The 22,344-nt window shown below is 40.0% G+C and overlaps 1 protein-coding gene across 2 annotated transcripts in view; it reads right to left on the reverse strand.

Annotated features, from left to right (window-relative positions):
• Positions 1-4,714: 4,714 nt before the first annotated feature.
• LOC127631029 (coiled-coil domain-containing protein 120-like) overlaps positions 4,715-22,344 on the reverse strand; it is a 44,311-nt gene continuing 26,681 nt past the window's right edge. For both annotated transcript variants that reach the window (XM_052108972.1, XM_052108973.1), the window contains exons 7-12: positions 19,964-20,020; positions 14,279-14,411; positions 13,822-13,923; positions 8,057-8,778; positions 7,285-7,633; positions 4,715-6,803 (exon numbers count right to left, since the gene is read on the reverse strand). In XM_052108972.1, the coding sequence (XP_051964932.1) occupies positions 6,698-6,803; positions 7,285-7,633; positions 8,057-8,778; positions 13,822-13,923; positions 14,279-14,411; positions 19,964-20,020 (1,469 nt within the window). In that variant the 3' untranslated portion in view covers positions 4,715-6,697. The remainder of the gene's footprint in view (positions 6,804-7,284; positions 7,634-8,056; positions 8,779-13,821; positions 13,924-14,278; positions 14,412-19,963; positions 20,021-22,344) is intronic.

Raw genomic sequence — 22,344 nt, forward strand, 5'->3', positions numbered from 1 at the left:
TTATACATAGATGAACTAAAATGTCTTCACAAGCATCATAAACTTTCATTAACCTTCTTACAGGTCACTTGTGTTTTCACAAACAAAACAAAAATCTATCAGTGACACTCCCATGCATTAGTGGTGTTGATTTCTAAATGGACAGACCACAATCAAAGCAGCTTTCAGTGTAGTCCTGAGACAAGCATGGCAGCATTTTGGTGACAAAGTCATAGCTCTATGTCCAACTTCTGAGAAAGTTTAGATTGCTTCAGTTAGTTCAACTGTCAGAGCAATATTACAGATATATTCATTGTGAAGGCATCTGACATGTAGAAGCGTTTCAAGATCTACATCAAGTTACCTACAGAATGTTGTCAATGATTCAATGACAATACAAAAAACTGAAATTATTTGGCAATAGATGGTTCTTAGAAGGAATTAAGAAGAATAAAAAGATACCTGCATGCACTGGTATTGCAAGGCTTTTTCAAACGCTAGCATGAACACTTTAAAAAAACATATTCTACAGTACATTTACAGTAGTAGAGTGGATTAGCCAGCAATCCATCCCCTTGGTTGTTTACATTGTAGTTTTTAAAGGGGCAGTGCACTCAAAAATACAATTCTGTCATCATTTACTCACCCTCGTGTTGTTCCAAATTCATGTAGCTTATTTTCTTCCAAAGACCACAGAAGGAGATGTTAAGCAGAACTAGTCTCAGACACCTTTCACTTGCATCTTTTTTCCATTGTAAGTGAATGGTGACTGAGGCTGCCTGACATGTCCTTTTGTGTACCATAGAATAAAGAAAGTCACATGCATTAGAAACAACATTATGGTGAATAAACGATGAAAATGTAAAGAAATTATCTTTTTTGAGTGCACTGTCCCTTTAAGTTCTACCCTAAAGAGCAAGTAAAATGTCATGGTATTTCATATGCAGGAGCATAATTGTCTATTTAATCTGGCTGTGATAAATGCACACTTTGATTAATCATTGTTCCCAAATGGAGCTTAAAGTAAAGTCTTCCCCATATTTACTAGGCACAACGGTCAAAGGATGGCCTCCTGGCGTAAGTAGGCTAAGCCACATTCTGACTTTCACAATTCATCAAATAAATACAATTTTAAATGTGGTGCTGCTGAAAAACAGTGCTCGTCTTGGCGAGGTTCCAATTTGATTAATTAGTCCTTTTTCATTTCATTCAACCTAATTACAGAGCAATACAGTAAGTATTGACTGTCTGAAAATCTGCAGTCAGTCCGATAGGAAAAACAATGCACAACTGCAAATAAGATGGTACACACAAGAAGCAGGTTTTTTCTGTAACAAGCTCTGCACCTGGCAGGCTGTTTTGCATACATATGTGGTGGGTGCTGCATGCTGTTGATTTGTAAGGATCCAGAACCCTTTGAAAACAAATGATGGAGTTCCTCCTAGTGGTCGTTGTTATACATAGTTCATGACAGTTTCAGATCTCTTTCCTATATAAACCACTGTCATAGGTGCCTACTTCATTCTCATTCTCTTCCCTGTGAAGATCTTTGGAAGCTATCCTCAGCAAGACTCGTAAGTTGTCGCTTAACAGTTCATCAGCCGAGCCATTAAGCTACGTCACAGAACACGGCTGTGCTTTTTGCAAGTATATTCACTGTCAAAGTTAATATATATTCTGCTGTATTATATTGTTTTTTCCAGTTGGCATGAACCAGCGTGTCAAGGTGGGTTTTGTGTTTTTTCTGTAGAGTTTTGAGCTGTAGAGTCTTCTACCTCTACGGCAAGAGGATTAACACAAAATGATGTGGCACGTTGTGGTGAACTGCTTCTGTGTTCTTGAGTTAAGGTTTTGTCATGGCAACTGCGAGCTCAACGAGCGGCGGAACAAAGGGGAAGGATCCCTACCAGCCATGCGCTTGTGGATCTATGATCTTGCCAAAGGATTCTCACCCACTATGTATCGCCTGTCTGGGGGCCAGGCATGCAAAGGCCGCACTTGCTAATCTCCAGTGTTTCCCACATTGTTCCTATTTCGTACGGAGAGTTTTGGAAAGGGGTGTGCCAGTCGAGGTGTCGAATAATGACCCACCAGTCCAGCTGCAAGGAGCTCTCCATTGACTGGCCATCACAGCAGACTGGCAAGGGTACAGAGAGGGATCTGTATGACGCAAAGGGCTGCCATCTCGTGCTGCCCCGGTAAAGCAATTTATTCCAGCCGTCCCAACGTGTGTCGCAGAGATACGTTGGTTTTGGGACAAACTTTTTTGCACAGTGTTCCTGTTATAGGTTACTCTACGCTGGATGTGCACAAAATGGAGGATCTGGGGATGTCCAGCCCCCCTCCAGTCCAGACGACAGTGGCGAATCACTTTCACCCCGATCGTCAGGCGTTTTCTTTTTTTTTGTCTACTCCTGCTTCATTTCTGGGATGGAGGAGAGATTGTCGGCCTCCATTTACCAAAAGATCTACCGATCTTCAACCCTAGCTGTAAGGGCTCTTAACGCCACCTCGCTCCTCACAGCATATCAGACCGAGTTGATGGAGGAGATGGGCAGAAAAATTTATGCTGGCCAGGCCTCCCCCACTGCCCCAGCAGGTTAGGGCAGGGAGGGGCACAGCCGAAACAGCCCCAGCCGAGAAGCAAGGCTTCTTTTGCAGCTGTGGTGGCCAAACCTTGTCCGTCTAACCCTCAGGTGAACAAAAAGAGGCAGACAACCTAACCAGTGTTTAGTTCAGGACATGGAGTGGGTGAACAGCAATCGTTTAGTCTCTGTTCCACTCTTCCCTCAAGAAGTGAGTTTGTTTTCTGCCCTTCCTGCCAAGAGGACTCAGAAGGGGAATCAAACCACAAGTTTTGTGTTATACAGTTCATACACAAACGATTTAATAGGAGTGTTGTTCCCAGTGCCTCGCAGTTTACATCTCGACTCTCCACCCATGGGGTCAGAAAAGAAGAAGGAGGAATGTTTGCACAAAAACTTGTGTGACAAAAATAAAAATCTCCTCTGTGCATCCAGGGCCAAGGGCACAGCAGTGTTACATCACAAAATAATACTTAACTCAGAGCTGCAATGCCCAGCTCTGCTGCTAGATAGTGCCGCAGCACCATCAGTAAGCGAGAGCTTCATCGGGCTCCTCTCAGTTCACGCAGAAATTTGCTGCGCATGCACAGTTCATCCCTGGGTTCTATCTACAATAAAACAGAGGAAATAGCCAATTTGCTGAGCAAAAGAGCAATAAGAATTGTGCTATTGGAGGACAGACATCAAGGCTTCTATTCTATTATTTTGTCATCCCCATAAGAGGAGGAGGTCTCTGTCCCATTCTGGATTTGGGAAACCTCAACAAATAACTCAGAAGGTACAAGTTCAAAATGCTCATGCTCAAAACACTCTTAGTTTACTCATCCCAGAGACTGGTTTATGTCAGTCGATCTGAAGGATGCGTATTTCCATGTGGGCATCTATCAGTCACAGAAAATGGCACTCAGCTGTAAGCAGTGGATTTGCTAACTTTTCACCCGCCGTCTTTTTCCTCACCAGAGAACTAGTGGCTTCACTGTTTATGTCCAGTTCGTACACTATGTTTGTACATGGAAAAAACTAAGGCATTGTGGAAGAGTAATCAGCTTTTTGTTTCTTGGGCTGATTCTTGTAAGGGCAGGCCCATATCATGAGGGTAGTAGAGGCTATTATATTAAGTTATAGTAGTCTGGGGCTGCAACATCCAGAGGGCTTGAGAACTCATTGTACCAGAGGCCCGATTGGTCAAGCCCGAAGCGTAACCCATAGTGAGATATCTCACTCCAGTTATCAGAGATCTGGGGTTACGTGAGTAACCTATAGTTCTTGCTCCATGTGTGCAGAAACTAGAACATTTTAAACAAGTCATAACGAAGTCATTAATACTTAAGCTATATTTTCTTTGTCATTGTGTGTAGTAATACTGGTATATAGTAACAGCCTGAGGATATAGATACATAAATCATAAATATGAGATGATGTAATTTGAGATGCACAGCGACATTTGTGCCATTCTTAATTTAAATGGATAATTCACCTAAAAATAAAATTTCTCTCATAATTTACCCACCCTCATGCCATCTCAGATCTGTATGACTTTTTTTTCTGCTGAACACAAATGAAGATTTTTAGTTGAATATTTCAGCTCTTTAGGTCCTTACAATGCAAGTGAAAGGTGGACAGACCTCAAAAGCTCTGCAAAGTAGACAAAACCAGCATAAAAGTAATCCATACGATTGCAGTGGTTTAATTAAAGTCTTCTGAAGCAATCTAGTTGGTTTTGGGTGAGAACAGACCAAAATATAACTCCTTTTTCACTATAAATCTGGCAAGCAGTCTCCTTGGCGATCATGATTTCTAGCTCAATTACACTTCCTACAGCGCCATCTAGTGCTCTGCGCATACGTCAAGTACTAGGAAATGCAATCGAGCTTGAAATCATGATCGTGCCTAGAGACTGCAATGACAACATGTACAGTGAAAAAGGAGTTATATTTTGGTTTGATCTCACCCAAAACCAACTAGATTGCTTCAGAAGACTTTGATTAAACCAATGGAGTCTTATGAATGACTTTTATGCAGCCTTTATCTACTTTTTGGAGTTCTGGTCACCATTCACACGTGGACCTAAAGAGCTGAGATATTCTTCTAAAAATCTTCATTTGTGTTCTGTTGAGGAAAGAAAGTCATACACATCTGGGATAGCATGAGAGTGAGTAAATGATGAGAGAATCTTCATTTTTGGATGAACTTCCTTAAATCACCCTGAACGAGCACATTTAAGCTTTTCCACGTGGTTCAAATTTAGTCATAAAGACAGAATTATACATTTAATGAAAAACAAGGACTCTTTAACAGTCCATCAAAGTTTGACATTTAGCTTGGTTTCCTTTTTAAATTTCTACTCCAAGTCAAAAACAAGAATCAAGTTATCTATTCTGTCATAACATAGTCATTTTGATTGTAATTTGCATAGAAATGTGTACTTATTTATAAAAGCATCCTGATTTGTTTTTCAAAGTGTCTTAGAGGGACAGTGCACCCAAACATTTCATTTGACTTTCTTTCATCCACGGAACACAAAAGGAGATGTTAGTAAAAGATCCAATCACCTGTCAATCAACTTGAGAATGCAGATGCGCATCAGCTGTACCAGCCTGAAAAACAATGTTGTTTTCCTCACTCTGACTAAAGAAGCACAATTTATGATACCATTGTTGTCAGATTTTACAGCGGATTTGAAAAATGTTATGTATCGTAATATCGACCAACCGTTTTGGAGATTTTGGTGTTTCCCCATTCAATTAGTCACAGCAGCCTCAAGGTGCGTACACACTGCCAGCGACTTTATCGCTGCAGGTCGCCAGTGGCTGGCGGTGAAGTCGCTAGTGGGTGTTCCCACTACTGGTTGCCTAGTAACGTTTATAAATGACATTCACGGATGTCATTCCATTGCTGTTGGCAGCGAATCTCTTTTCTTGCCACTAAAAACAAACATTTTGGAGGGAAAAGACTAAATATAAATGGAATCAGTACATAAAATGCTTTATATCAAAGATGAATGAGAAACCAGGCGTGCTCTTTGCCACAGCGGCTGTTTATCTGCAGCGAAAATGCAAATGCCGGTCTCAGATACACCTTTCCATGCAGGTATTTTTCTTAAAAATGTCCTTGTACGTGGGAAGAGACATATCATAGAGCACTGGAAAATTTCTAACAGCAAGAATTAGCCTTTCATCCATCTTTCCGTTACTGCAGGAGCTGAGAGAGAGAGAAGGATCACGTGAGCTCTCCCGTCATCTCTCCTATTGGCTGTCGCTTCCGTTAGTCGCTCCAAAGTTGAACTTTTCTCAACTTTGTCGTGTCGCTGGACACGCCCACATCTAGCACCAACGGTCGCGACAGCTCGTGTCGCCGGAAGTCGCTGTACTCGCGTTGAAAATGAATGGTATTGAGTCACTGTCGCACGTGATGTCGCTGGCAGTGTGTACGCACATTTAGTCACAATTCACTTTCATTGCATCATACATTGAAAGTGAAGGGCTACAGTAATAATCTCCCTTTGTGTTTCACAGAAGGAATAATGTCATATGGGTTTGGAATGACATGAGGTTGAGAAACTGATGACAGTATTTTTTGGGGGGGTGAACATTCTCTTTTAGTGTCCAGTGCTACTTTTGGAAGGTCTTAACAACCAAAAATGGATTCTCATGACAAATGAGAACTCTTTGTATTCAGTTTTGTGCACATTAATCAAGCAAATAGTGTCACAGTAGTGCCATGAAAATAACTAACACGGAAAGTTATCCCCATTTTTTACTAATGAAAAATATACTGTCATATTATCTGTGGCTTGTATCTTTTTTTGGCAAGCCTCTGACATAGCTTGCTATTACTTTGATTGATAAGAAGGGTAAATTACTGAATTATATAGTATGTTAGTATGTCTGCAGGAACCCAGAGATGAGCTTGATTTCATGCTGCAAAAGGATCTTGTCCACAAGCGTCTCAATTCTGAGCATATCAAGAATACAGTTTTTTTCTGTCAAAATTATTTCATTCTGACTGTTGAATCTATGTGAAAGGAAGCAGAAAAGTCTGGCGTCATTCCATACACATATAAGCTGGTGTTTGCTTTAGTCTCATTGTGTTTGCATGAGATGTACACAAGAGTGAGTTTTTTTGTTTGCATGTCAGACCAGCGTGCCTGGCGTGGGTCTGTCATTACTGGTCTCTTTAAGTGTCATATCCTGCATTTTAGAAGGAAAGGTGTCTTGGTACAAAGAGAGCTCCACCGACCTATACGGAACAAGAAAAAGAGGCATCAAAATCAATGAGGTGTGATATCCTCCATACACAAAAAATAAATCGATGTACAAAACAACTAACATGGTCAGTAGCTGCGTTTCCATCTATTTTGGGATATTGCATAAAAACTGCTGAATGGAAACACCAAGATGCAAATAAAATCTCCAAAATGCGCATAAAGAATTTATACGCTTGCTTGAGATGAATGCATTTTCTTATTCTATAAGAGGACATGCACATAAACTACGATGAAAACACATTTAGCAAATATATTTCTACAGAATTTCTACAGGAAAATATAGATTTTGCCTCAACAAGCCCTGGGAATACATAATTATATGGCTCCAGAGGAAACATCTATGCAAATGCATGCAAATCCTTCTTCACGGTTCACATCAACAAGGACATCTTTAGAGATGTGTCACCTGCAACATACAGTGTGCAGATTTTAAATTAATTGATTTGTAATTACCTGCCGTGTAGAGGATGCCCATGAAAAGTTGCCGAGTGGGGCAGCTGTGGGTAGGGTGGGTCTCCTTGAAAGGACTGTGGCTGGTGTTTTAGGGGTGGGTGAGGGTGCGAGTTGTGCATAGAGGATGTTGTACGTCTGCGATGAGTCTGTGTCCCCTCTTTGCCCTTCCCTCCGTTGGCCGTCTGCCCCAGTGCATTGCGCAGATACCAGTCTCTCAACCCCTCCAGCGCCAGTGCCTTGTGCAGGCTGCGTGTGGGGTCGTCAGGGGTTGTTGGGGTGGATGACTCGAAGGGATATTGGGGCGGTCTGTGGGGGAGGTCCATCGGTTGTTTATGCATTGCATTAATGGCTATAGAAAAAAGAAAACAGACAAATCAACCAACTTGATGAACAATATTCATTGAATTATTCTACTAGACAACACAATCTCTTATTTATCTCTCTAAATTACTATTATTACCTATTTATATGTATTATTACCTATATTATATAATAATTACCTATTTCTTCAGGCACTTTAAAGTTTAAACTACTTCCCTAGCCTTCACTTCTATTCCTTTTTATTTCTAAAGGTTATATATATATATATATATATATATATATATATATATATATATATATATATATATGGTGATTTTGTTTGGGTAAGTGCCATCTATCAGTTTGGGGGGCACTATTTCTCTGTGAAGCTTGTTTTGGAACAATTTGTATTGAAAATGCGCTATATTTATTAAACTGAATTAAACTGAATTGAATTAAAATTCAACTGTACCATTGGACGTGTTGGTCTCTGTATATGCAGAGAGTATGATGGACTCTTGCTGGTGCTGTTGTGCGGGCACAAATGGGCCACAGGATTTTGTGCGGGTCACTTTGACCCTCCGTGGCTCCCCAGGCTTGCCTCTCAGCATCAGGGGGCTGTATGCCGGAGGACCAGTGCCCAGGATATGCTGTTGCGATTGGGGAAAGCCGTTCCTGTAGGGCGGGGGCGGAGCATTGGAACCCTCGGTCCACGGCTTGGTTTTTACACCATTTTGAACCTGTAGTCTTTTTTGTTGCTGCACCTGCATCTTCTGTTGTTTTCCCCAGACATAATCCATGAGAATCTCACTGTAACCGACATCTCCATTCGTGCCTTGACCTACCACACCCGAGCGAACACGACTCAGTTCGGTGTGTCTGTTTACCTGGTGGTCAGGGCTGTTCCACTGTGCCTGTTTTAAAGTAGTGACCATGAGCGCTTCCGAGCTCTTGTATGGTCCATTGCGCGCAGGCATACCTGACCTTTGACTTCCCTCCTCTGCTACAGTGGCATTACGGTCGAGTAGCATCTCCGAGCTGTTGCTGCGCCGTGTCTGAGAGCTGTGTAGGCCACCTCCCTGTTCGTAGGACCCTGAGGAGGAACCCTCCTGAGACTGTAAAGGCACCAGTTGCGGCGCCTCAGGATTGTCTGACCACTGCTTTACAGCAGCAGTGCCACCTGATATTTCTGACCTACAAAAATAATACAAATAATTGCATAAATAATAATTGCAAATAAATGTCAAAAACTGGCTGGGTGGGTCAAAAAATAAAACAATAGTTTACTATTCCTAACACTGTTTCTCTGAAACATCGAGTGGAGAGATCCACCCATGGGAAGGGCACTCATACCTGACCTCTGTAGAAGCATCCAGTTGCACAAAGTCTGGCTAGAAAGACAGAAGCGAGTGTCTTATGCCAGGTATACCTGGGTGCATATAAGGACCTGCATGCGCTGCTGTTCCTCAGTAGGTATATTTGCTTCTCGTGCAGTAAGCGGGGCAAGCTTGGTGGATCTCTCCACTCGATGTTTCAGAGAACCGTGGTTACGAATAGTAACCTATTGTTCTCTTTCATCATCTCGTGTTTGAGATCCACCTATGGGAGATATGGACAGCTCCCAGATTGCCCAATACACCCACAGTGAGGCCCTGTAAGCCAGGCGGTGTTTGACAGGTCCCATAATCACGTGCCTGATAACCCTGAAGCACAAAAGTGAGAATAGTACACAGGCAGAAATGTGAATAACATCTTAGTGACACAAACATGTAAATCAGCCTGGCAGCATACATACGGTGAAGATGGCACCCGTGCAGGAATATAAATGACATCCAAATGACGTGATCGTGCTCAAGTTTGCCCTCTCACAGGCCAAGCCCAGAGAGCCACTCTGTCCGTGTGAGAATCTCCCCATTCGCTTGAGACAGGAGGTCTGTGCGTAACAAGAGGGGCCATGGCTGGGCATGCAAAAGAGGAATTATCTCTGCCAGCCACTGTGCCTTAGGCCACCTGCATGGTATCAAAATGAGGGTCACAGGAGAAGAAATGTGTAGAGCAGCATTTTGGGCCACGGATGGGCTAGTGCATTTCCCAGGCCACATTGGGAAAGGTTAAGATGCCACCTTGGAGTGCCATGCAGTGGCTACAATTTTGGGGGAATTCTAGAGCCTCCTCCGCATGTTTGAGTCCCATGCAAACAACACAGAAAGGATGAGGGTGTCTGGCGGTGATGAGGGCGCCATACGTGGCCGGGCAAGCATGCGACTGGTTGTCCCCAGGAGTAGCCGTGGCTTTAGAAAGCACCATAGTGGATAAAAGCTCAATAAAATCTGTGGCATGCAGCCGTGGAGCATGGAAAAAAGTGAGGAAGAAAGGCTGGGGGCCTGGGTAGCTCAGTGGTAAAAGATGCTGACTACCAGCCCTGGGATTCTCTAGATCACTAGTTTGAATCCCAGGGGGTGCTGAGTGACTCCAGCCAGGTCTCCTAAGCAGCCAAATTGAAAAAATAAATAAATAATAAATGTCTGGCAGAGGCTGATCTTAACAAAGTGTCCTCCTGTAGACAAATAGTGAATGTCTAATAATCCAACCAAGATGAGAGTGAAAAACAGAGGTCACGAGAGGCGAATGTCAACTCTGGAACATCAGCGCGTGCAGGTCCTTATACGCACCCAGGTAAGGGTCGGGCCTTACCTGGCATAGGACATGCACTTCTGTCTGTCTAGCCAGACATGGTGCAATTGGATGCTTCTGAAGAGGTCAGGTACGGAAGCCCTTCCCATAGGTGGATCTCAAACACAAGACGATGAAAGATAACTTTTATAATGGACAATATTTGCTCTGTGGATCTGATTTTTAAGGGCATTTTAACCTTTATGATGGCATTTTAAAAAAAACAGTGTGTCATCATTTTATGTTAAATACTTTAATTAATAAATGTACTAATATTAGTTCCAAATTAATTCAGTAAGGTTGTAACCAATTAATTAAAATCTCATATTTTGAGATCATTTGTATTGGGCTTAAAATTATACATTTTGATTTTCAGGGTAATTTTGTCACTTTCAATGGCATTTTCCCACAAGCTTCCATTCATTTCTGACTCTGCTGTATATCTCAATATATTTTGACACTATATGTTTCTGTTCTGAAATTGCTTAAAACTATGATTTTTGTTCCAGTCTAAGGAACCATAATTTGGACCAAATAGCATTTGTTGCCATGTAGCTGTAGAATAAAAATAAAATAACTAAAATACAGTATATAAAAAGTAATTAAAAAAAAGAAATCAAGGGAGGATTTATACCTTTAAAATATATACAATATTTTTTTCATAAAATATATCTGCCTTATATTTTTAACTATAGCTTAAAATATTATTTATTTCTATATTTCATATGTGCTGTAACTTTCACTCTGAAATGGCTAAAAAGTTTATTATTTTTTTTTCAATCAGAGAAAACATAATTTTGATCAAAAAGCAATTGCTAAGTAATAATAATAATACAAAATGATAGCACCTTTTAACAATTTACCACAAAGTGCTTCACAAGGAATAAAATCAAAACACGATCATATAGGGTAAAAGCAAGTCTATACAAATGAGTTTTTAGACAAGACTTAAAAACAGACCCTCACTACAAAAGCTCTATTACCTTTAGTTTGCATCTGGATCTTGGAACAGCCAACAGTTCATGTTAGAGGTCTAACTATTTCTTAAAAATTCAGCTGAATAATCTGATGCCAAACCATGTAAATAAAAATAAATAAAATCTTAAAATCGACACAAAGGAGCTAAAACTGGAATAATATGATTTGAATGCCTAGTTTAGGTCAAAAGTCTAGGTGCAGCTTTTTACACTGATTGTAGCCGTGCTAATGTGCATTGATTAAAAGTTGAAAATACAATCTTGAAGAACATTTAAATGTATCAGATCATTGGGATCTACTGACAAAAACAACTGCAGGCCATCTGCACAGCAATGAAAATGAATGTTGTACTTTCAAAATCATCACAAAACCAAGCAGTAATATATACAGTATAGTGAAAAGAATACTGACCCTAATACGGATCCTTGCAGAACACCACAATGAATTGATTAAAAGTAGGCTATGTTAAAAAATATAAGAACAAAAGTTCTTAATATTTGATAATGTCTACTACATCTATCACTAAAAATAAATATTTTTATTTTTCATACTAGGATCAGAAATTAAGGGGGGGCTTGAGACAAAAATGCCACAGAAAGGTAACAAAAATGCCTCCATAATTAAAAATGTTGGGGTAAAAAATATCATCATAATGAATTCCTGATTTTTTCTTCTTCATAACATTAGATATAGGTCTTAATATTCTATTATAGGCCTAGTTATGCATTTTTTCCCTCTGTTATTGTTAATGAACTGGTTAAATTTAAAAGTATTTAACCTAATACGATGACTAGTATATTTTTTTATATATAGTTAGAAATAAATTACTCAGATAAAGGTACAAAATGCCCCTGAGATTTAAATGCAGAGGGCAAATATTGTCCCGTAATTGTACATTTAATTTCTGACACTGATATAACAATGCGTTGTAATAAACAGCAATATATCTTTTTACTAAAACATATTTGCAACACAAAATACCAAGCAGGGATTTTTATAGGTGCACAAACAAATTTCTGAATCAGTGTTTTGAAAATATTAATTTAATCGTTCAAAACTAATTCACAAAAATGCATCAGACTTCCCAAATATATTAAATATGAGGTGTACAAAATGAGGTTTAATGCTCTTATTAAAAAATTCAAAATTAGCATAATGACACGGATGTAAAAACCCATCACCAATTAATAAATTAACATTCACAATGTTGCTTTATTGTATTTGTCTGAGTTGTCGCCATGTTTGCATAAATTATTTGGTGACTGTTATAGTTTCTGGAAGTTTGGAAGCATTTGATCGAGAGACTTGTAATGCCGAGTTTACCCTACATGATTTTAGGGCCGATTTTCACTCGCCGATAGTTTTGTGGAGATCGCCGACAAAAGCTTGTAATCGTAGGCAAATCTGAGCTAGCTCCCGTGAGCGACAATCGCAATGTATGAACTATCAAAGATGCGATTTGAGAGAAGCGCCGACACATCACCGATGTCAGCGAGATATCTAGAATATTAAATATCCGGACCTGTCTGCGATTCCAAATTGTGCAAAATGAAATGTGTTTTGACTGAATACAACTGCAGCGTTGATCTACAGCCAATGAGAGAGCAAGAAACATGGCACGGGAAGTTTCAGTGGGAGGAGTCTTGATGTACCTGCAACAGAACATCAACTAGCATGGCTGCGGTATCAAGAAAGTCTCACTGGACCGAAGAAATGGAGGAACAATTAGTGGAACATTGGAAGGAGCACCAGATTTAATGTCTTATCTGAACTGTAGCACAACCGGATGGAGAAAGAGAAGAGATGGAGAGAAATTGCCAATTCTCTTGGACAGGCAGGGAAGCAAATAGATAGATTTTTCAGTAAGAGGTACTTTTTCATATTGTAACCAATAAAATATAAGATTACAAACATACACATCATATTCGGAAATGCATAACATCTGATAATGCATTTGTTTTTCGTATCTCATATCACTTCTCGCTTGTACTCTGTTGTGAAACGTAATTTGGAGTCCAAGCAGAGTCTTCGGGGATTCGTCAATAGTGAAATGTTTTGTAATGTGTTCACCCCTGTCGCCGATCCTCGTGTACTTTGAAAACGCTACGACTTCAGTGACAAGACAGACAGTTGTGTAATATGAACGGTACCAGAATCTGACGTCTTTGCAAGTCGTGTAGTGTTTAAGAGGCATAAGTCTGACGAAAAGCATGATGCTTGAGATGTCACTTTTTTAAATAAATTTGGGAGCAACATTATACTGACTTTGGTGTGTGTTTTCATAGCTTAATTTTAGTTCATAAGTCTATGTGCTTGCAGTGTCTCTGTGGCACAACAAGTTACTCAGTACATGTAATTGGATTGTGTAGGGAATAATGGGTCTTTACGCTCAACATTCAAGTGCATCCATTACTTTATTAAATAAGTAATTTAATCAAAATGTTTGTGGCATTATCAATTCATGGCTTTTTTAACTGTAACATAAACCATTAGCTAAGTGTCTCTTTGGCTCTGATAACAATGAACAGGGCCCTGAGTGATTGACTCAGCAGTTGTGCTTGCTTGTGCATGCGTATGTTTGAAAACCTGATATGGACTCCTGTTATTCCGTTCCGGGACAGGAGTGGAGTTGCTGGTACACTTCTACCTTCCAAATTGGACACACACCTTGGAAGAGTGTGACTGGGGCTGGGAGCGAAATAAAAGTGAATTAAGACTTCTTGCTATGAATCTAATACACCTTAAACAAACCTGCTTTCTCTTGTACCTGTATTTTGCATAATATCATTTTAAGAAATTGATAGTTCTGGTCCTGGATGCTGATTGGTTTTCATACTTGCTTAAATATTGTTTAGTAGCACAGTGCCTCTATTCTGAAATCAGCTTTTAAATACAAAACCACATCAACCATTTTCCCATCTAAATGACTTAACTGCAAGCCAGCTAATGAATGCCGATTCAGCTTTGGATCTAAATTGGGTGGAAAAAACATCCGTTTCCACTTTCACAAATTGAGCTTGGGAGGGAATTCTGCAGCGTGTACCTGGCTGAGCTGGCCACAGAGTTGCGCCGGGTTTTAATCTCGTAGTAGATCTCCAATGGGGAGAGTTTGCGAGAAAACCTGCTGTCTGGACTCCCCAAGACCAGCCGGGGTGACAGGCTGTCAGAGGTTTCTTCTGATAGAAAGAGAGAGACAGAAAGAAAGAGTCTTACCAAAAAAAGCATAATTTAAACATATTGATGCACAGTTGACTTTTTGCTGAAAAGGAGATCTACATGTGCTGTGAGAGGAGTTTACTGGCTATAGAAGACATTTAGGATCTAGTGAACAAACAAATCAGTTACCTAAAATATTGAGAACAATTACAATTGCTGAGAATGCTTAAAAAATGTGTCCTGTTATGGTGAATTTGCACGAAAAGTTTTGTTTTTGAAGGAAATGTGCCCCCAAACATACAAAAATGTGTGTATGTTTGTGCAAATCATTTAATACCAGACTATTTTGTGAATGAGTGACAATATAAAGCAGGATTTTCAATTAATTTGATTCTAGAGGCATGGATCAGTACCAGCTTTATATCCTGAAGATGTGAGTATCACACGTTATATTTTGAGAATGTTTGCAAATCGCCTTTCCTAATGTGCTTTTTAGCTGATTCCACGACTAATGCAGCTAAAGTTACCATTGTGTCTGATTGTATGTTGCTATGTTGGGGCGGGGAGCAGCAGCTCATTTGCATTTAAGGAGACACACACAAAACAGCGTGTTTTTGATTCCACCCAAAAAGAGGCATTTACAACATGGTATAATAAATGATCCGTGGGGAATTTTGAGCTGAAACTTCACAGACCTATGGTCATGAAGGTTGGGTCATGACCGAAAGAACTAGGTCGCGAGTACAAGCGGCCGAAATGGGCTTCCTCGGAAGGGTGGCGGGCTTCTCCCTTAGAGATAGGGTAAGGAGCTCAGTCATCCGCGAGGAGCTCGGAGTAGAGCCGCTGCTCCTTTGCGTTGAAAGGAGTCAGTTGAGGTGGTTTGGGCATCTGGTAAGGATGCCCCCTGGCCGCCTCCCTAGGGAGGTGTTTCAGGCACGTCCAGCTGGGAGGAGGCCTCGGGGAAGACCCAGGATTAGGTGGAGAGATTACATCTCCAAACTGGCCTGGGAATGCCTTGGGGTCCCCCAGTCAGAGTTGGTTAATGTGGCTCGGGATAGGGAAGTTTGGGGCCCCCTGCTGGAGCAGCTGCCCCCGCGACCCGACTTCGGATAAGCGGTTGAAGATGGATGGATGGATGGAACTTCACAGACACATTCTGGGGACACCTGAGACTTATATTACATCTAAAAGGGGGTATAATAGTTCATAATAAGTTCACCTTAAATTTTACATTTTGTGTTGTACACATTAATGAAAATTAAGTAAAGCTAAAACATTTATAAATATATACATTCTGAGTATAAGCTATTTATTTGAATATGTTAATGATGATGTGCCAGCAAATCAGTTTTTGAATATGTTAACATGAGTTAATATATTATGAAATAACATGTCACAAACCAACAATGTGAATAAAATGATTTACAACATTAAATAATCTTGGTAAATGTTCATTTCTACATATACTTTTACATTTTTAGCAAAGCTGCATTCATTAATATTAGTTAAATTAATGCAATATAACATAAAAAACAATGAACAAAAGTATTTTGATAAATTAATATTAACCAAGATTAATAAATGCTGTAAAAATCATTTCATTTCATTTCATAATGTCTAATACATTAAAAGTAACACTTTACAATCAGGTTAAATTCATTAACTTTTTAATTAAAAAATGTATTAGTTAATATATGTTGAAATGAACATTAACTAAGATTTACTAAGAAATGCTGTAAAAGTTTTGTTCTTTCATGTTAACATACAGAACCTCATTGTAAAGTGTTACCTATTTCATTATTGTAAGTTTTACCCGTTTTAATGATTTATTTTTCCAGTGCAAAAATAAACAGTAGTTTAAATAGTTTTATAAAGTACTTTGGTTTAAAACTGAGGAAACACAAAAAACTTATTTCATAACTTTCCAAGGAGTTTTCTCAACATTTACTTTGTGTTTAAAATGTTTATTTTATTTCACTTTTTAAATTGTATTTTATGGTAAAAGGCACTTATGTGGGGGTATGGTATATATATATAAAAAACTTTATTAATAATTGGCCAACATTTAAAACTACCACTGATGCCTTGCAGCTAAAGAGCTGTCATCAGGGTGTAAACTACAACAAACAAAATGTGGCAATCATGTGTCTGCCACATGTCCTTCATTCATTGGCTAATGACAATTTAAAACACCCAGGCTGAAGACAAGGAAGTACAGGCACAAATCAATATAATTTGTGTGATGCATATGGCTACTCTTTTCTATATGTATATTTTTGCTTATTGATATTATGCTTGAAATCAATTATAACCAATATTATACCAAGGTTATGCAATCATAATCATATACAGTATTCACATCCATGTACTTTACATTCATTCATATTATCACTGTACAACTATCATTATATTCCTGCTCAATGTATTCCTTATATATTCAACTTTGTGTTCAAGTGTCCATACATTCATGTTACCAGAAGTATTCCTTATATGCTCAACCTGTATGTTAGTACATTACCTCATTCTATTTGAATGCTCTTGTAAATGGGTTTATGTTACCTTTTGAACTTATAAGGCATCAGAGCTGAAGAGAGCATAGTTTATGGTTTTATTATTGTTTCAAGTAATGCACAGACAAGGTCTATTAATGCAGTATTTGTGTAGGACACAACTAGTGTTCATATCTTGCTGTGATCAGGACATTTACAAGCACTTTGCAAAGATATACTGTATGTATGAGCGAGTCTGTAGTTTACCTCTTCTACTCAACCGCAGTTTTCGCACTTCAATGGGTCATAACAATATGACCTGACATCTTGAATTACAGCTTAACATCGTGCAAAACTTTCTGTCCCTAAAAAGGAAGTGCTTTCTGGCACAGTCTCAAGAGGGTATAAAGAACTTAAAGGTGCAGTATGTAAGATTCAGAAACTCTTGTTATTAATGACACCTGTGGCCATTAAATGAACTGCAGCCAGCGACCTGTTGCTCATGCTCGCGCTCATGCACACACTCCATAGAGACATTAGCATCGGCCAAAACAATGACGTAACGTACCAAGAGGCTGAAAGTGATTCACCAGCATCATGCTGACAGATGAGGTAGCATAATTAAAATTACACAGTTATGATTGTTTTACTACAATCTTTGAGACTGTATATTATATTTGACTCTCCAGTGGTGGAACAGGGCTAAAACAAAGTGTGGATACATCTCTGACAAAGCAAGACTGTAGTTTGAAGCAATCACTTTTCTTTGCATGATACATTTACTGCATTTATACAATAGCCTATGTCGGTGTTAGCTAGCTAGCTAGCTTTATCAATAGCTGTTAGTTAAATTTGGTGGATGACAGTAGCTGTTATTAAAATAGACTGTACATTATAAATATGTGACACAATTCAGTATTGATGTGATTCCATCACAACTCTCCTTTTGATATATTGATGCGCTTATGTTTTATAATAATAGATTGTATATATTTTCTGTTGCACTAATGAATTTTTACATTATCTTGAACATTGTCTAGCATTCATTTCATGTGTTATTGTAGTTTACCTTGCTGAATAATTACAGATTAACCTGACTTTTAGTATAAAGAGAAGATCGTTTAAATTATTTGAAAGTTACGAAGCAAGGTAGCTTGCAAATCGTCAGCGTTAGCAGGCAAGATCAAGTTAGCTAAAATTACACAGATCAATCCTTATGGCACTATATTTCACATGCTTTGCAGTCATGTAAGCTTACCTGTCCAATAAGAAAAACGCCAATTCAGGGTCGGTTTTGATCCCCAAAACCGAACGAAGGTCCCTCCAGGAATCAAATGCCCTGCCGATGTTCTCTCTAGTTTTCGCTCGACCACAATCATGTTCCCACTTAGCCAGACGGGATTCAGTAGATAAATGTTTTTTTTTTGGCTTACTCCGAGTTTGTGTAGGAGTCGGTGTTGTGTTGGGAGCCGGACGTTTGCTTGATTCCATCTCTAAGATAAAGTTACCTAGAGTTGCAGACAGTTATCGCTGTATAATAGTGGAAGAGAAGCAACTGTCTGAGGCAAGGCTCTCAGGAGTGCGCATAAATGTCACAATGCTTTGGATTTTCCTGGCAAAAGCAACCTGCTCCCTTCATATGAAAATCAGTCTACAGGCTTTAATATGCAACCTAGGAAGTTGTGTTACAAGTCGTTCACACATTGGCAAAAGAAAGGTGAATATTACATGAAAATTGTTACATATTGCACCTTTAATGAATATCTGGGTGTCAGACTAACACCTCTTCTCTACAGCTCTTCGTATCTGATCTTCAACTTTGAGGCCTTATCTTGACTCATTCTGTCCTTTAACTTTTTCTCATTTACTTACTTAGTTCATTAGATAAAGAGAAGACTTTGTGTTGTTAGGTTTATTCCAGAACTTAGTCCTTGGATATATCCTTAGGATATAGTATCTACTTAACATTTATAATCAAACATTTAATATTAAATTTTACAAATTAAAGTTTTTATTCCTTCATCAAATCATCTGATTTATTGAAGTCATTTCCATCTGCTGGTTCTCGCTGCATCAAAGTTTGTATATTCATTTTCATTTTTGTGGTTCTTTCATTATGTTTTTGTCTTAATACTCTCTGGATACATTAACTATTTGAATATTAATTTTTTATTTTTAGTATTCCTGTGTGCAATATACCATGTCTGACTTTACTCTGATTTGATGACATGTGAGCGCCTAGGATTTGTTTTACTTTATATATGCTTAGCCCTTCTCCAAAAAGCACCAGTGGAGGACACGGACACACACCCTTGAAGAAACTTCCTGCCACCACTGTATTTGTTTTGTGTTTTATTTACATTTATATTGCATGCAAAACAGTCATACCAATGAAGCACTTTAGAAACACTTTGGGGCGGCTGTGGCTCAGGTTGTAGAGCGGGTCAGCCACTAATCGCAGGATTGGCAGTTCGATTCCCAGCCCACACGACTCTAGTGCCTTGCATGGCAGCTCTGCCACATTGGTCTATGAGTGTGAGTGTGAATAGGTGAATGGGACACATTTACATTTACATTTATGCATTTGGCAGACGCTTTTATCCAAAGCGACTTACAGTGCACTTATTACAGGGACAATCCCCCCAGAGCAACCTGGAGTTAAGTGCCTTGCTCAAGGGCCCAACAGTGGCATCTTGGTGGTGCTGGGGCTTGAACCCCCGACCTTCTGTTCAGTAACCCTGAGCCTCTACCACTGAGCCACCACTGCCTCCGACACAGTGTAAAGCGCTTTGGTAACCTCTAAGGTTAAAAATAGGTGGACCATTTACCACTTTTACCAAACAAAAAATTTAGAGAAAGTGACTGTGAGGAAGCGTGAGAGAGCAAGAGTGCCACGGGGAGAGGATAAGTTTAGAGAGTGTTAATAATGGGCTTCTTGACTCATTGATGTGAAGACAGTAATGACCCCTGCTGAGACCCTCTGTCCACTAAACTCAGCCCATCATTCTAACAATGCTTCTTATCTCATTGTCTCACATTCATTATCATGCTAATGTCAATCACTGATCTGTTTTGTAACTTACCAGTGTCCTGATTGGTTGAATCAGATGTGGAGCTGCTCTCGGACTTCACCGTGTTATCTGTGGATATAAAGAGTTATGTGTTATGCAACCAAACTGACACACACATTACATAAAGTCCATTCACAGAAACACAATGTTCTGGGTCCACGCTGTTATTTATGGCTGCAGTTTTATTGTTGTTCAAGTCATTAAATGTAAGAATGTATGGATTCTTAATAGTTGTAAATCTGAATATATATACAGTGGGGCAAAAAGTATTTATTCAGCCACCAATTGTGCAAGTTCTCCCACTTAAAAAGATGAGAGAGGCTTTTAATTTTCATCAAAGGTACACTTCAACTATGAGAGACAAAATGAGAAAAAAAAATCCAGAAAATCACATTGTAGGATTTTTTATGAATTTATTTGCAAATTATGGGGGAAAATAAGTATGAATATGTCTTCATTTAGATTAGCTACAGAAACTTGTGTGTGCTTATTTTCACTGAGCCAGTGTCATCATTTTATTAATAATAGAAGGAAACAGGCCAGTTGCTCAACACTTCCTGTCGCACAACAAACACGTCTCACGTGTCTCATCTAAGCTGGACTGTTTGTGCACATGTACTGTATACAGTGTGTTTGATAACTCTCTCTTCTAAATGTATGCCGCAAACACACAAACACATTCAATTATTCCCACATTTGAGCCAGATCCCCATTCTGCGTGAGTCAAAACCAGTCTGATCCATTGTAAACCCCTCCATGTCCTATATCTCACACTTTACCGCCAAGTCTGATCAGGTAATTTACTGAAGACTAATTTGCGTTAGTGCAGAGGCATCTCTGATATGTTACACTTGACATCAGTCTAATCTTTGTTATCTACATGATCACTGTGATGCAAGAAAAAAAGCACAGTAATAATACTTCAGTTCGATCTATGTTAACTTTGCACAGCATAACCTCTGTTAGCTCAGCGTAGTTCAGTTTGACCTTTATCAGTTCAGCTCAGTCTAATCTATAATCAATAGGTCTGTTTGATCTTTGTTAACACAGCTTTTCCCACTCATGCATACAGTTGCCCCCAAAGGTAGACTATTTGGACACTTGAGCAACACTTAAAAATGGATGTATGCCATTGCACTTGTATTTGCAAACAAATAATACTGGAACTTTTCTCAGAACAAACTTCACTTTTTGGAACCATTTTTGCAATGGCTTTTAACCAGGTGTTGCAGTTCCCCTCAAGTTTACACAGGTGTCCTAGCAGAGTAACCACATGTGTACGTTGGACAAGCACAAAGTGTCCAAATACTTCTTGTCTACATTTTGACCAATATTTAACAAACTTCTTTTTGTGAGAAGTTGTGTTATCTGTCTTTAAACCAGATGCCATCTGGTATGACATTTTGTTATTGTGGCAGGGCGGAGGGTGGGGCTGGGTCATGATTCCACACACCCGGCCCCTAATCAGACTAATTAGCCCTCGAGAGGGATAAGGGCCGACCGAAGATGGCAGTGCGAAAGAGAGAGAGATTTACAGACAGCTGTCCGACACCAGTTTGTGTGTTTGTCTTTTAGGTTGAGTTTTATATTAAACTATTATTCATATGGTCAAGCTGGTTCTCGCCTCCTCCTTTCCATTAATCCCTTTACACTGGTGCCGAAACCCGGGAAGGAGGAGGGATGCGCCGTAGTGGAGTTCTCGCAGCCATCCACCAGAGAACGGAGGAGCCCGGACGCCTGAAAACTGAGGAACGGCCGGCGACCGCGAGGGGAGGAGGGGCTCCCAACCATCCGCCTGGAACGGTTACCGCTGCCAGGGGCGGGGGAGACCCCTACCATCCACCAAAAACGCTGCAGGGCATTCCGTCTGCCAGGGGCTGGAGGACTGCCTCCGATCCGCCCGGGAATGCGCGGCTGTCATCCATTAGATGGTGGAAGAGTGGCCGAGGACCAAGCTACTGCGTATCGGAGAACCGGCGAGTAAGTGTTTTTCTCTCTCTCTCTCTCTCTTACTGCCGCTCCGTGTTGGCCTTTCCCTCACTTTTTTTTTCATGTTTTGTTAATTTGGCACGATCACCATTATGGCGTCATATTGTTTTTGTTTCCGTCACCTTGTCCGTTCCCTCATCAAGGTAGATGGGGATGACCTGCCGGCAGACGGGGAGGAAGGCACGCCCCTACCCAGGTAAAGAGAGTGGGGGGGGGTTGTACGTCATCCCGGGTGCTCCCCGGCCTGAGAGGATGAGGGAGGAATGTGGCAGGGCGGAGGGTGGGGCCGGGTCGTGATTCCATACACCCGGCCCCTAAGCAGGCTAATTAGACATCGAGGGGGATAAGGGCCAACCATAGACGGCAGTGCGACAGAGAGAGAGATTTACGGACCGCTGTCCAAC

The sequence above is a fragment of the Xyrauchen texanus genome, chromosome 37 (assembly GCF_025860055.1).
Source record: "Xyrauchen texanus isolate HMW12.3.18 chromosome 37, RBS_HiC_50CHRs, whole genome shotgun sequence".
NCBI classification, from domain to species: Eukaryota; Metazoa; Chordata; class Actinopteri; order Cypriniformes; family Catostomidae; genus Xyrauchen; species Xyrauchen texanus.